General features: G+C 32.7%; 2 protein-coding genes across 2 annotated transcripts in view; both read right to left on the reverse strand.

The window, feature by feature from the left end:
• Positions 1–9,129, reverse strand: part of nonC (serine/threonine-protein kinase Smg1) — a 94,164-nt gene extending 85,035 nt beyond the window's left edge. Inside the window, exons 1-2 of the mRNA XM_023157447.2 lie at positions 8,588–9,129; positions 1,609–3,268 (exon numbers count right to left, since the gene is read on the reverse strand). Of these exons, the coding sequence (XP_023013215.2) occupies positions 1,609–3,268; positions 8,588–8,918 (1,991 nt within the window). The 5' untranslated portion in view covers positions 8,919–9,129. The remainder of the gene's footprint in view (positions 1–1,608; positions 3,269–8,587) is intronic.
• Positions 9,130–12,342: 3,213 nt separating this feature from the next.
• Positions 12,343–16,094, reverse strand: LOC111503199 (damage-control phosphatase ARMT1). Its single transcript, XM_023157450.2, has 6 exons — positions 15,845–16,094; positions 15,693–15,798; positions 15,290–15,522; positions 15,077–15,230; positions 14,841–15,006; positions 12,343–12,975 (listed from the first exon to the last, which is right to left on the reverse strand). Exons 1-6 carry the CDS (start codon positions 15,919–15,921, stop codon positions 12,386–12,388), a joined length of 1,326 nt encoding a protein of 441 aa, XP_023013218.2. The 5' UTR covers positions 15,922–16,094; the 3' UTR covers positions 12,343–12,385.
• Between the last annotated feature and the right edge of the window lie 46 nt (positions 16,095–16,140).

A 16,140-nucleotide genomic window follows, 5' to 3' on the forward strand; every position in this document is an offset into this window, starting at 1 on the left:
AATGTCTCGAAATAAAAGGACTCCAATTCGAACATTTATTCGAACTTTTTGTGTTAATAAATTACTTCATTTCAATTTTCATTACAATCATAGTGTTCGTTTCGGATGTTATTATCGCTATCATTTCTTTTTCTGCTTATTGAAACACATTCAATATATTTTTGATTTAGATATCTGTCAGATAATTATAAAAGGTTTTCTTATTCGAAATTCATTGTAGAAAAAGTTCTTAGCCATGAAAAAATTATGAATAGGAACCTAAAAATGTAAAAGACACTCTCGAAAAACTCTAGGAAGACGTGAAAGTTGCCATTGTGTTTTTATTTAAATCAGTCAACCAATTTCCAGGGCCGTAATTTAAAAGAGAATAATTCACACAATTATAATCAAATATTAGCGAAACATCCCGAAATATATAATTGAATTTAATTTCTCAGTATGAAGTGAACGTCGACTATACAAAAACTACAACAAAAAATACAGGTCCGTATTTGAAAATTCAAAGATGGAGGTGGCCCAAGTCAGTTGACACCCTGTATAAAAGATTCATGGACATATTCTGATAGCTCACATCATGTGCCAATAGCAAAATGTGGACAGATTTTCAATATGTCTGCGAATAAAGAAGATATAGGCAAAAAAATAATTTGGGATTTTTTGGTTTTTCCTGTATATCTCCAGAACCAAAAGAACTATATTCGGATTTTTTACATCATTGAATAGGTCTTTAAAATACGCAACTTTGCCACATGTACAGAAACGAATTTGAATAGCCCTGTATATAGGATTTTTTAAATAAATCAACGAAAGTTCTTTCATGACAGTTTCTGGGTAGATCAATTCCACTTTTTACAAAACTATAGACAAATAGAGAATCAGTAATTGTTATTTTAAAATTCGGTGTAGATAAAAATGAATTTTTCTCATGGACGAATATAATCACAAATTTTTCTCTGCACTTTCAATTTCCTATAAAATGGAGTAAAAGTATAAATAGCACCTTTATGTGAATAGTTTTCACGATCACTTGGATTCTTTACATTTCTTCATCCAAAAGTACAAAAACATTATTTCATTTGAATACCAACATTTATACTTCTAACAGGTGAAATTTGGATTTTCTCTTTGGACAATAATTATTGTTTTTCTGTCCTGTAAATGAATTTCAAAAGTGAAAACTTCTCCATATGAACGAGTCTATTAATATTTCAGAATTGTTCAAATCCTGGATTTATCTAAAAAGTTGTTACCAATATATTTTTATAAATAAATATAAACTTGAAAGCAGAAAGACATCACATACTCATAAATTATATATGTTTATTTGTTTTTGTGATGCACTGTTTGGAACCTTTGGTGTGGTAATGAATATTACTGGAGTTATATCTCAAACCGTTATTTTCAACACCTTGACACGTGTTTCAATCACCAAAGTATCTTCAAGAAAAAGATTAAACTGAACTCTTGAAGATGATCACTTGATGATTGAAACACGTGTCGAGATGTGGAAAAAAAAACCGTTTGGTGTAGGGATAGAACTACAGTAATATTCACGTTTATTTGTGTTAATCAATGAAATAATTCAATTTAAAAAATTAAAATACTCACCTATTTTTCAGGTTTGTGATTTCCTGTTTGTTATTGACCAGACTGCTGTTTGAAATGAAATAATTATAGCATTTACAGTGTGAAAACAATAAATAAATCAGGCAATATTGCAATGCAGGGGATTTGCTAGCCAAATTCTGGTCAAATGGTATCATATGTATTCCAACTAACTCCAAAATGCTGGGTTTCAATGCCCACATCACAATAATAGAGCTCGCATTTGCTAATTGTGATAAACATCTCAAAAGAAATAAAACAGTATGTTCGGCATCCTGACCTATATATTCGGCAAAAGGGTTACTCTGTGTGAAAGATTGAATATCTGGCACTATTTTCTTGTATCCCATTTCAAGATCTCCCAAAACGTAACGGTAAGCCTCTTGTAGCAATGAAACGTTCTTCAAGTTCAGCAATGCTTGATATACGCAAATCACAGCATCTTGTATGTTTTTGAAAGGTGAGTATCGTAATTTGAGTACTTCTGATTTGGGTCCAATCAGTTTTTCAATCAGTTCCAATGGTAAATTAGCAGAAAGTTCTTTTACAGCTTTTGAAATGAAAACAAGTAAAGATATGATCGTTGATTCAGAAAGATCTTGTAACATTGAAATCTCCAAGTCAATAAGTTTGTAAATAAGATGGCAAAGATTTTGAGATTTGTTGTCAAGGTATCCAAGTAGAATAGAAATGCAATCATTTCCAGCAATCGTTAAGTTATCTGGCACATAAGATTCTAATGTTTCAGTTACTGTTCCTATTATTTTGGCTAAGGTGGAGTTGATAAATTCCACTTTCACAATTTTATTATTTGTGGGATGGAAGGATGTTCCCAGGCATTTCAAAACTGTATTCATAGCTAATATAAGCACTGTAACATGTTCCAGTGAACTCAAATCACCAGTTTCAACAAGCTGAGCTGCATAGTTTGAAATGTCCTCCAAAAAATTTTCAATAAGTTGAACAGAAAATTCAACATTATACTTGAAATGATGGGAGATTCTCTGTAAACTTTTTGATATGAATTCGATGTTTCCTAAAGGTTGAGTGTGATCTACATGCCAACCAAAAAGTAAATCTATAGTATCACGAAACTGATCATAAAATTCAGTTTGATACATTTCAACTATCGTAACTAGCACTTCCAAAATAGCTTTGAAAACATCTGCATTTTCGATCGATTCTATAGCCGTTACTAAATTATTAATTATGCTCTCAATATAGCCTTGCAAAACAGGTTTTTCCTCCTCAAGTTTGAATGTTTCTTGAATACTCTTCATCAATAGTATTTGAATTTCATCGTAACTGTTATTCATTTTATTAAATAGCCAATTCAGGAATCGTTCGTAATCATTTTCCTGGCCCATTATGTAACCCATTCTACCCAAAGCCCTTGCCGCTTCCTTTTTGGCCATAGGACCAGGAGAAACATGGAGAATTTCAAACATAGATTCACCGAGAATATGAAAAGCTTTACGTATATAGTATGCATTGTCAGGTATAAGTAAAACCTCCAGCAACTTTTTAGATATAGCTAATGAGTTGTCTTGATCAGTTTCATTGCTCAATCTACGCAGGAGTTTTGAGATTCTTGTATCTTCAGGAAGATTTAATTTGATCTCCGTTTTCTTCTCAGTTTCATAAAATTTGCTCCGAGTGCCTCCTGAAAATCAAAATACTAGATTACTACTCAACATTTAGATGAAAATATGTAAAAAACTGGCTTAGATATAAACAGTTTTACAAAAAGAATTTTTGGAATAGAATGTGAAAATTTATTCTGTCAGGAATGAGCCAGAATAAAATTTGGGTTATTTATAAATTGAAAAATAAGTGATTAACTGTACAGACTTCTTTATGATAAATAATAATGAACCTTTATTCAAATAGGCATCCTAATATACAAAAATGAAGTCTACTGACGTTTTTATATCCTTTTTACTTGACAACTCTAATCGAAATCTTCTCACTAACAAACTTGATTCAACTAAAAATATTGTCAAACATCACATAAACTTTAAAGAAAAACTATATATAGAGGGAATGATAAAAACATACATTCTAAACCTAATATTCTCCCTCATTTTGAAATTGAAAGAAAAAAAACAAAAGAGAAATTTCAAAATAACATTATTAATTCCACTCGAAACCATAACGATGCGGAGCTCTGACTTTTCACCACCTTCTTGTAACTATCTCTTCTGTTTTCTCTTTGTTGTCCTGCTCTTCTGTTATTTGGTTTTCATCTGTTTTATTTTTGACTTCATTCATTTTCTTTTCAATTTGATGAAAGTTCTTACTGTACTCTTCTGTCGTAACTTCTGAAGGATGTAAATGCTGAAACGGTCGAATAAGTTCTCCATTGTTAACTTTTATTTTCGCTACTCTGGGTACATAATCTTTTCCAGAAAAAATTTCGAATATTTTTTCTATAGGCTTTTTCATTTGCTTCACATTGTCGCTGCTGACAAAAACAACATCCCAATTTTTAAACTACCTATTTTCCTTTGACCAGTATGTACGAGTTCCGCTAGATACTCCTTTCTGAATCAGCTTCCGAGACCATCTCTTTATCTTTTGCAGGTATGTATGTCATTTCACTAAACGATGTCTGTCTATAATATCGAAATCTGTAGTTTCACTAGTAGATATATATGAAATAAACATAGAAGGCCTGAGAGGTTTTGAATTAACTTCATCCAAAATACAAGTGTTGAAGGCCTTGCATCAATTATGACTTCACAATCGCATTAAGTCGTCATCAATTCTTCATATTTTGAAGTTTCTACAAAGTAATTCCTTAATGACTCTGACCATGCGTTCCCACCAACCGCCCCACCAAGCGGTTGTTAGAGGATTCTGTAGGAACTGTAGGGTAGTCCATAACTTCATTCCAGTCTACCTTCTTCAAATAATTTGTTTGCTCCAATAAAATTTGTCCTGTTGTGAATATATAACTGAAACTCTTCCTCTTCTTGCTATAAATCGCCTCAGTGATGATAAAAATGCGTTTGTTGATTTCACCCGTTCCAGATGCACTGCTCAATATACTGCATAGGTAAACAGTACGATCCAGAACTTCTCTCCCCATTTCAGGTATTCCCGTTATCTCAAAAGCTGACACATTGTTAATCCTATTATTCAGTAGCGGCGCAAAAGGTATGTTTATGCATTTACTTTTGAATTGTTTGCACTGGATACATTTCTCTATCACTTCTTCAACAAACTTTCTTCAATTCAGTATCCAAAATCTTTCACAAAGTATTCCGAGAAGTGTTTGAACTCCTGCGTGAAGATGTATTTTATGTTATTTTTCGATCAATTTCCTAACAATATTATGTTTATATGGTAAAACAACAAGGTACTTGACACGAATAATATTTTTATCTATCATCAAATGAAGACTTCCAATCGATTTCTTATCCGAACCAAATCTTTCTCTCTTCTGGAAAAATTTTCACTTTGTGTGAAATTAACAGAAATCGTTTTTCTCTCTTCAATATTTATATCCTCCGTTGAACAAATTATTTCTTTATGAGGCTAATTTTAAAATTGACGCATATTATTTTTCGTATTTGTTCAGCAAACCCTTTCATTTGATATCCATATTATGGAGATGCATAAAAAACCTAGTCCGCCATATTAGACTTAAAGTCACGTAATACCATTACGTCACTGAAGAAGTTCGAATAGAATCTCGTTAAAAATTCGCCTAGTTCGTGAATGAAATATTTGGTTGAAAATTATTATTGTGTGCCGTTGTATGAATCAACCACCTACAAACCATTAATCTTGGGTGAAAGTTTCCAAGCAGTATAGGGGGTTTCTTTCAAGACCTTTCCAGATGGTTTTTGGATTGAATCAAAGCTACAGTGCAATCTTCAGGATACTTTTGAAAAATATTATATCGCATTAGGAATAACTTCTTCAGTTCAGTCATTGTTATAGTTTCTGGTCTTCCGACACCTACAATTTTATTCCAACTCCCAGTTTCAGATAATCTTGCATGTAGCGCTCTGAATGTTTTAGCATATGGAATAAATCTGTTAAGATATCTGTCATGGTAAATTTTGCGTGCTTCTTCCGCATTTTGTCAGCCATCATAGTATTAGCAAAATTATTCATAAAGGAATCACTGCTAATTGATAACTCTAAATTTGTTTATTTATGGGAAACCCCCAGTTGAAAAATATGATACAACAACATTTCAGAATATCAATATTTAAAAACATTGGATCTTGATATTGACAGGTTTAAATCTAGTGATAAAAGGTAAGTAGTATTGACTGAGGCTAAAGTATTCTCAGTGATGATAAATGTGATATAGATTAAAAAAAATCAAATCAAAACGGTGGCCCGTAATCAACCTCGAAGATTCATATCAGACAAATTATAATAGTCGATATCAATTTGTTTTGGTTTAACTCGTATGCGTCTTTGGTTTGGTGGTCAGAGATGAAACAACTGACAGCTATTAAGAAGCTGAGCAGAGTGCAAAAACTTGCATGTTTGAGAACAACAGGAGCAATGAACACCGCTCCAACAAGTGCATTGGAGCCACACTTGAATCTTGTAATGAGGGAAAAGTAAGGGTGGGCCAATGCAGCTCACCGAGTTACATGAGATTGGGCATAAAAGATATTTCGGAATATGTGGAGGAACGAACATCAAACATGTTCACGGACACTGAAATACTTGATCAACACAAATTTTGCAGTCAAAGTCTTAAACCGCAAAAAGAGTGGAGAATAAATAGTCAACAAGAGAATACATTTGGAAAAAACATATATTATACAGAAGGGTTCAACACCGAACATGGTACAGGAGCTGGAATTTACTGTGTGAGGAGAAATCTTCATTTCAGTTACCCACTCCGTCAGTACATATTAATCTTCCAGGCTGAAATATCTGCAATCTACCAATCTAAGGTCTCAAGGAAAGGAATAAATCAGTATTTTCACAGACAGCTTGAACATTGGCATGAACCCAAAAGTGATATCGAGACTGATCTGAAGAACTAAAGAAGCTGGCGAGCAGAAATAGATTGCCTATGTACTTCGTGCCAGGGCACTCAGGTATCGCAAGCAACAAAAAAGCTAATGACATTGATCATAAACTCCGTACATAGGCCTTGAACCCGCTATGGGGATTTCAACATCTTTAGTAACAAACTAAATTGGAAAGTGGGTCTATGAGAAGTATTGAGAGTATAGGGAAAACATACCAGGAAACACACACAGAAAAACCTTTATAAAAGGACTGTCCGAGAAGAGAACTGAAGAATTGCTTCAACAAAGTAGGGATTGGCCCAGAACACTAACAGGGCTTCACACTGTTCAATGAGAGGACTCCTGAACAAAATGGTTGTGTACAACATTGACCTTAGCTGTAGGTAATTGAACAAACAGACAGAGATAGCTTGTCATATTTTATGCTAATGCATTCGAGGATTTTATTTCTCAGTTTGACATCTGACTATGGATTTTATATGTAACTTTCTCTAAGAAAGTATGTAACGTGAGTTACACCAATATCAGTGCATAGGTTTTCTGTGCTAGGAAGGTCACGTTAAAAATAACCTGTTGGTCCTCAACTCGTATATGTTTTGATCTCTGAGGCTTGGCATTCTTAAATCCATTTTTCTAACATCTAGATATTTAAATGTATCTACCATCTCAATTATCTCTTTATTAGTTTTACATTAGGCTGAAAAAATTCCGAGTACACTTTCTTAGAGTATACTTTGATCTATTATTTTTTTTTGATAGTACTTCCTTCAATATCTTTCTGCCTGTGGTTTTCAACCAGCAATGCCATGGACTGTCATACAAAACCAAATCTTTCTAGCTTTCTTATCATTCAGTGGTTCTGAATACCCTTTGTAAATTCAGAAATCCTGCACCAGTTACCAAATTATTTTCTGAATTGTTTTTTAAATCATCAAGTACACACTGTATCACTTCTTCGCAATGAGCTTGTTCCCCTCTGTTGAAATTAGATGACTTTGGCAATATGACTAACCTTCGTACGACATGAACGCATTTAAAAAAAAATTAAATGAGATAATCAGTATCTTTTCAGTTTGTGCCACATGAAAATAGTCTGTGCAATAAAGTCAGGCCTATCTTTATGTGTCAGAATATTTTGTCTAACTTTTGCAAATTAACACACGTTACTGGGAATATAAACACTACCTGTTATTCATGTTCTTGGTTTTCCTAGTGGTTATTTTTCCAATATGAATTATGTACGATTTGGCAATATTGAAATTTGCAGTCTTCCTAATGGGCAATTAAACAAGAAGCGGGAATAGGTCCATGACATTACGAGTCTTTTATAAGGAATATTGATAATTTAAATCTAGACTACTACATTACATATGGTGAAGAAATTTTCACAAAGGAATTTTAATTTCCTTTCTATTGAGTTGAAAAAAAAAATGAAATGAGAGTATTGCACCTGTTCTGAAACCATAATTGAACACCACTGATAACTATTTTGATCTAAGAAATTAACTATTGGCTGATAATCTATCTTTTCCAAAACAGTATCTATCCTATAGTTAACATATTTATCTACCTTCTTCTTAACTTCTTATAAATTATGCTTTCTGTTTTCAATTTGTGGTCTGAAAACCACTTCATTGATTCGTAAAATACATAGCGCAATTTTCTGTCAGTTTTATATCATTTGAAAGTATGAAGAACATGACATGTGATTTTAAACTAGTGTGATCTGAAACCTACATCTAGGATGTCACTTTCAATACTCATTTTTGGAAAAAAAAATTTATGACTCTGAAAAAATTAAATTTTGAAACAGGAACAATTATCTCTTGAGAAATTTGGAAACCCACCCTAAAACCAGACAACTAATAAAACCTGAATTCATTTGTCCCTATAATAAAAAAGTGATAGAATCTATTATTGCCTATTATCATCGTCAACTCAAATACAGTTTCATTTTGAGAGTACATACTCACCCACTGATTCTGAATTTTTAGCATCATACTTCCTTATGTTGTAGAAAGTGTCTGAATAATCTCTATCACTCTTCCGACTAGGTGGACCTAATCCTTTACTTCTATATCCTCTTCGGTCACTGGCTTTGGACCTAAATTCAGTGGATCTGGTTCTTCCAATTCCTTTACTGCTACGAGTATCTCTTAAGAAGTTAGTATTTCTCTTGTTAGTATCATTTGACTCTTCAACTATATTATCATAGTTATCATCTGAATTGCCATATTCATAATCTTGAACCTCTCTGGAGCTTCTAGAGGCTCGAAGCTTATAAGTCGAGTTGTTTGATATCATCACTTACATATCGTCCTCATGGATATATATCGTTTAATGATTGTAAACCTTCAATGATTTAATATCAAGAGAAATGTATAATACTTGTTTCTGATATATTTCAGAAACGAACAATTGTCATATTTCAATTTTCACCATTTTCTTATTCTTCCCTGATTTCAGATTTAGCATTTGGCGGAACGAGGAGTCATAGGCGGAACAAACAAAATGGAAAATGTCAAAGAGCAAGGCAGTGTGTTGTGTGATCACGAATATATTTTTTTCTTATTCTTCTCTGACTTTAGTCATAAGTTTCGTTATGGTGGTGGACGGACGTGCGCATAACGACAGTCCACAAAGAAGTTACTTACGCGGAAGCCATTGTTGGAGATGGAACTCAGTTTGTGTTATGACTGTCGGCCGTTATAGAATGTACCACCATTAAAGTAAATATTTTGTGAAAAGTCTTCTAAGCGTTTAAAGAGTAATAGTACTCTCATTCATGCCGGTTGGAGACCGAGGTGGACCGGATGTCCACGTGGGAGTGCTAAAGTGGATTTACATAACACCTACCCCCATTCACGCCAGTTAGAGGCCGGGACCGGATGTACACGTGGGAATAGGATTACATCATTTATATGAAAGATATGTGAAAAAAAGAAAAGGTCCCCCGAACAGGGGAAAAATTAATACAAAATTTAAATTGTCTTTATAATAAAAAAAGTTCGACAAAAAAGGTTCAATCTAGTTCATTCGAAACAGACTCCGATTCAGTCGACGACAACACAACGACTCTTCATGACTGTATGCCAAATAATGACAGAACCGCCCGCAGTTGCCGCGTCAAATGTGTACGCATATAAGTTCTATGAACTTACATTTTGCGCGGTTTTTCCCCGCTAGCCATTCTGTAACAAGTCGCGGTTTTGAAATCAGTCGCGGAAAAAACCGTCAGTGCGGCCGCTTCCATTAGTTTCCTTCACTCACAAAATGAGGCGGTTAAAATCCATGGCGGCTTAAGCCAACGGGCATTGCTTCTACTAGGCGAATACTCGCATCTTGCTATCTTGCACCATATTAGTGTTAGGCTCGATTCCCACAGCTCAGTCTCCCGACGTCCAAGTCACAGTATATCCAAAAGCGAATTGTAATGGTATCATCGAACAAATTTTGTAAAGAAAGTGTGGTTACTATATAGGAGTATGTTTCATAGATAACATCACAGATACGCTCAGCAAGCCAGCAATAGTATGAGGCGATTTTAAAAATGTGTATAAATGGCTCGAACATCGACATAACTTTAATCTAGATTGCTAATCCCATATAACAAAACTGCTACATTAGGTTTGTTTTGGTCCCGTATCGACGCCGAATCAATGCGCAGAACATTACAGTCACAGAACAGTTCTGGAACGGCCGCAACAAGTAAAAAACCAAAACATATAAAAAAATTAATCTGACAAGTGTATAAACAAAGATTGGAGGTTAGGTACCTCTACTCTGGTATAACGATCATTGGACTTTTGAGTTAAGTTTAAAGACAAGAGTGAAACAGTTAAGCAAATATATAATTGAAGTGTAATGATGTTTTTGAAAAAATGAGAGTAACAGGAATTAACTAAGACGTTATCCCCGGTTATCCAAAATTAAATTGAAAATATATTTGTCCTCTCTTTGTAATCTTATACTAATGAGTTTGACAAAAACATGCCAAAAATAAATTTTTGGAATTGTAAAAGATGTGATAATAATAATGATTATTATTATTGCTATATACATTACACGTCTACCTGTTATGGTATGAGAATAATGTTGATATATAATTTTGTCTTATTTACAGGTCGAGTTATTTACAGGTACCAAGTTTCTTTGTTTTACCGGAGACAGTATTGTAGATAAAATACCAAATGAAACACCAACTAAAATACGGATAAAAATGGGATTAAGAAAACGTTGTACCAAAATCCACAACCCAAATGAAAAATTTTATTGGTGCGCAAAAGCAAATTCAAGTTCTAAACGGTCCCTACTCAAATGTACGAACTAATAATTACCGTTCTGGAATAGTTCTGAATCGGTTCGGAGAAAACCAAAACACTTTGTGAACGATACTAGAACGATTCTAACTGAACCAAAACACATTTTAATAACTGCGCATGATCGAACTGTACAGAATTGTGAACCAAAACAATCCTATTGTCACCTCAGAATTTTTTTTAGTTATGTCACAGGTCTTTATTTGAATGTTTTCTTTCTTGAAATGTTCAATCCTTTCTTCTATGCCCTTTTTGAATCTCTTTTTGTTTTTGAGATAATTCATTGACCCGGTATAATTTTATGGTTTTTGCTGTAAATTATTGTCACTGCAGCCTAAGACCATTCTGTCAAAAATCTATAGTCGGGTTGTTCTTTCAAATTTTTCATCTACCTTATTTCTGGTGTAAAAAAACTTTTGCTTTTTTAAAGGGATAAATATTCATCTGTTTTTATGACAGTCAAAATTATCTTTTATTTTTCTAAATTTACTGCAATAAAAGCAGACTTTCTTCTCCACTAATGAATATTCAGTAAAATTGAAACTTTATAGTCTCATCTGGTTTTCCTTCTACTAGTAAATAAGTACATATATAATAATATAGATCAATATTAACGGTTATAGGATATTCACATTAAGAGAATGACGTCACTTTTGGTAATTTTGTATATCCAACATAACAACGTTAAAATTCCCAATGAAAATGAAAAAATAGCAATGAAACTGGTAAAATTTTATTTTGCAAGTTGCTCAACTGATAGTAAAATTTCAAACGGTGCCGAATCGAAAAAAAATCGAAAAATGTTAGTCTTTCTTTTCTTTTAGGAACAAATCATTTCTTTTGATAACACCTGCGTATATATAATATGCCTAAAGCATTGTCGAAACAGTCTCAACAAATCTGTATTTCAACTGAGCAAGTTAATAGTTAGTAAGGTTAATAGCAATAAAACAAATCACAGTACTAACAAATTTGAATGTTCGAAATAGTGCACATGTTGGCAACGCCGTAACTTGCCTCTTGCCTACTACAAAATTATTCAAATAAAAAATGGCAATATTTGTCAATGCGGCTCCATCAACCCCAAAAACTTTAATGTTACATGTGATAATTCTTTTTACTTTACTTTTGATAAGCACCAAAAACTTAATTACTTATATTACCACTCTGCTTTACCTTGCCTTTTTCTTGAACGTTTCTGTTTTACCTTATTCAATTTACATGGTAGAAAAATATGTTAAAAATCTGTTTTTCCATCACCCAGCTATCGTCCCCCCTACAAAGGACATCTCTCAAAAGTAAAGAGTTGTCCAAGCTAAAAATTTATGAAGTTTTACCTTATGACATGCGAAACCTAGTACGGAACAATAAACAAACAATTGTTTTCATAGATGGTGGGAAAAAAACAATTTTTGCCACAAAAGAAATTTATTTCAAGTTCAAATTTCATTCTTATAAAATCACAATTTTATCTGAAAATTGTATAAGACCATAATCACCAGTCTCCATCCAGTTTGGATTTGAAGCTTCAATTTTTTCGGCTAGACCTTCTGAAAGTCCACAAATGATATCTGCTTTCACAGTTCTTAAAATTCCCAGCTTTGATGGATTGAAACTGTTTAATGCGTCATCAACTGACGTAGCAGGGTCCCAGTTCTTCTCACCAAATAATTTTCTATAATTTAAATCTCCTTTGAATAATATTATCTTAGCTTCCGCTAGTTGCCTATACAATTCTGGATTTACTTTAGGCATATGTGCAAATTCAAGTGGTAAAGTCCAAAAGTCAGATTCAACTATTGTCCAAACACCCTTTTCAATGTAATTCCCCCACTTTTCACCAAGTTGTACAAGAATTTCATTACTATTTTGTTTCAACATGAGTATCAACCAATTCAAATCATGTTGCATAACATCAGATATGAACCAAGGTATAGTTTTGACATAGATTCTAACAGATTTTGCCAAATTTTTCGATATGAGGTAGTCAGCTAGACATAAGTCAGTGAACACTTCGTAGCCAGCATTATCCAAAACGATATCTGAAAGTGAAAAAATATGAAGTTATTTTGACTAAAATAATTGTAGTTCAAATAGAGAGAAATAAATAGTTACTATGCATGGGTCAACAATATTACTATTCCTAGGTATTTATTCTTGAACTTTTCACATCAAAAATATTTGGCATTGTCCATTCTAAAAACAAAGTGATTCATAACTACAAGTGATCTGATGTTAAGATGTTTAAAGCAGATCCTATATTTGAAATATTACCCCGCTTTCAGGTTAGCAAATATGCATACATTCTAACTAAATATTAAACTATTTAGTGTCAGAATACGTTGAGTTTATTCAGCAATGCCTAATAGGCAAACAGTGGTGTCACTCATTGGTCCGTCTGAAACAGATTTGATTACCACTGGTAACTATAAATACACATTATACATCGCTGAATGAACATACTTAATGACATAAATCTGACGGCTCTTAGATCTTACTCTATAAATGTCACTCTAAATTCAATATGACGGACCGTCCAATATATGCGTATTAGTTTTTAAGCACCCTCAGGATACAAGTATCAAATGAAAAGATTTACTGTGAAAAGTAGGAAAAAAAAACATGGCATTACACTAAATCTAATATGACAGGCCACCTCAAAATTTACGGACTATTTTTTAAGCACCCCTATGATATGGGTATCAAATACGAAAAATGAAATGATGTCATTTTATATGTATAATCAATAAGGCGGATCTCCAAAGATTGGGGACCATATTCTTTTACTACTTCTATGATTTATTGATTTTTTATGGACAATGTAAAACAGTTTTAACAAAAACATATGATTGTTTTATAATGAAAAAAGAAATGAAAATTTCTATGTTTTTTACCACTTTTATTTGTAACCAACGTTACTGCAGATTCATCCTATATGGACATTTTCAAACTTAAACAATAAACTATATGAAAATGTCCATATAGGACGAAACTGCAGTAACGTTAGTTACAAATAAAAGTGGTAAAAAACATAGAAATTTTCATTTCTTTTTTCATCATGATCTCCTACCACATAGTAATGGCTACATCCATCAATTGATTGTTTTATAGTTTACAAAAAGGTGGGGGCGATGACGTATTGCCAAATATGCGCCAAACTAACTGCTATTATAAGACAACAAGTATATCTGAGGCACCAGTCAATCTAATAATAACACTGATGGTCTTCAAACATGACTTAACCTCTGACGGAAGCACCAAACTTTTACGAAGATTCAAAATAGATGAACACTTCAATATAGCACACCAACTATTATAATCTTCATACAGTCAATGTTCACTGTGGTTCTAGCGCTGAATCTGAATGATGTGGTGCTGCAGGTTTTTCCGGGGTTTCCTGCAGCTGAAAAAGCAAATGCGCCACTGGAATTAAACAAATCGTCCCGGAATGCCAATTAATATTTGTTGTTTCATAATTTGTATTACTTTGTTTTTATGTTTCTATAATTGAAAATTCTTTCAAACAAGGAAAAAAATAACCACATAAAAAAAACCCTTATTATGAAAAAGGTTTCAAGAGTAATAGTAAATGTGAACAAATATCACAATTTACTTTTTCTTAATGTTAAAGTAAACTACCAACAACAATTGGGGTGTATTGTGAAATGTACTTCAAATTTGAAAATTTCTTTCTCTAATGGCATGTGGATTGTGGTCATTCCAATAGTCTGAATTATATCTATTAAATGTACCATTTTTTGCAAATTTCACTTCATTGCTCAAATTATCTATTAAAAAAATCCATAACACTAAATACCATCAAATGACCATCATTGATCTATTGAACCACTAAAAAAGCACAATATATTGTACTTTGTGAAAGTAACACTTTCAAAATAAACCTCACCTATTATATCTGAAGAAGATTGTGTATTTGAAACGGCATTCCATATGTGTTCCGATTGGTCACATAATATTTTAGAATCTAAAACGTGAGTATCAAATAAAGTTGAATGTTCAGATACTTTTCCTAGTGACAATGATAAATCACATTTATTGCCCCATAGATTCAGCTGAAAATATAAAAATTCATTGGCTAGTAATATGATTTTGTCTGTTTGAAGTTCAGTGGTACATACATACTTTCAAAATTTGGATAAACTCCTCCCTAGTAGCATCTCCCGATTTATTCAACACTTCTATTAAATGTTTTCCCATTTGACATATCAAAGGTAGAGCAGATATGAAGGATTCCTCTTTTTTATTTCGGAAATAGTCATAATGTTTTAAGGTATTTCTGAAAGCCATTATTTCATGTTACTTATGAAAGGAGTGTTTGAACAGAAAGCTACTTACGTGTTTTCAAATATCTGATTGATTCTGCGATACATATAACATTCTGTTAGTAACCAGATGGTATGAAAGTGTGTTGGCTGACCTTCTTCATTTGTTTGCTTTGTAATATGGTCATTATAAATTTTAGCATCTGGTAGTTGACTGGTTAATAATTGTAAAGGTTTATTGGTTTGAATCTCATATTTAAGTTCAGATAACTTTCCTATGACTGTTTTCAATTCTTCTTTTGCTTGCTTATACCCAAACAATATATTAGTTGTTGAAATAATTAAAAATATTTTTTTTCGCAAGTCACTACCTATTTCAAACTAGCAAACAACTTTTAAATGTAATAAATGAAATTTAAACCTCTTGGGTTATGACAACAGGAAGTGACATGCGAAAATTAAAATAATCTCAATACCTCTCCATATTCTCCTATAATATTGTGTTTATTTCTTACTAGATCATCCACAAGATTTGTTAAAATAACTGGCATTCGATTTTTAACAGTATAAAATGCGAAACTCCTAAAAATTTTATATGAAATATTTTTCAATATATTGTGAGAAATACCTTTTATAAAAAGCCGATAGGTAAACATTCCTGGGAGTTTTCATATCCATACTTTTGTTAGATTCACAGTTGCACATTTCAACTTTTTTGTAACATTATTTTTAATGACCTAATGAAGCAAATAACAGGATGACAAAAATTCTGAATACAATATTACACATCACATAAAGAGTTTTGGACTTCGGACCACATCACATAATAGCAAAAACAAAAAAAAATAGTTTTTTCAAATGATATATGAAAAACTGCCAAGGTCAGGTCAACACATTAATGTCAAAATTGTCAAGTCGTCTGTG

This window comes from Leptinotarsa decemlineata, unplaced genomic scaffold (assembly GCF_025532065.1).
Source record: "Leptinotarsa decemlineata unplaced genomic scaffold, Ldec_3_MD MMD2_tig00000035_RagTag_RagTag, whole genome shotgun sequence".
NCBI lineage: Eukaryota > Metazoa > Arthropoda > Insecta > Coleoptera > Chrysomelidae > Leptinotarsa > Leptinotarsa decemlineata.

Bases quoted from the DNA above. Each gene is read 5' to 3' on its own strand.
- LOC111503199 (XM_023157450.2), bottom strand. From the start codon at position 15,921: ATGTGCAACTGTGAATCTAACAAAAGTATGGATATGAAAACTCCCAGG. The intron at 15,231-15,289 runs GTAAGTAGCTTT...AATGGCTTTCAG, and splicing joins AATCAGATATTTGAAAACAC to AAATACCTTAAAACATTATG. The intron at 12,976-14,840 runs GTGAGGTTTATT...TTTCACTTTCAG, and splicing joins ATCTTCTTCAGATATAATAG to ATATCGTTTTGGATAATGCT.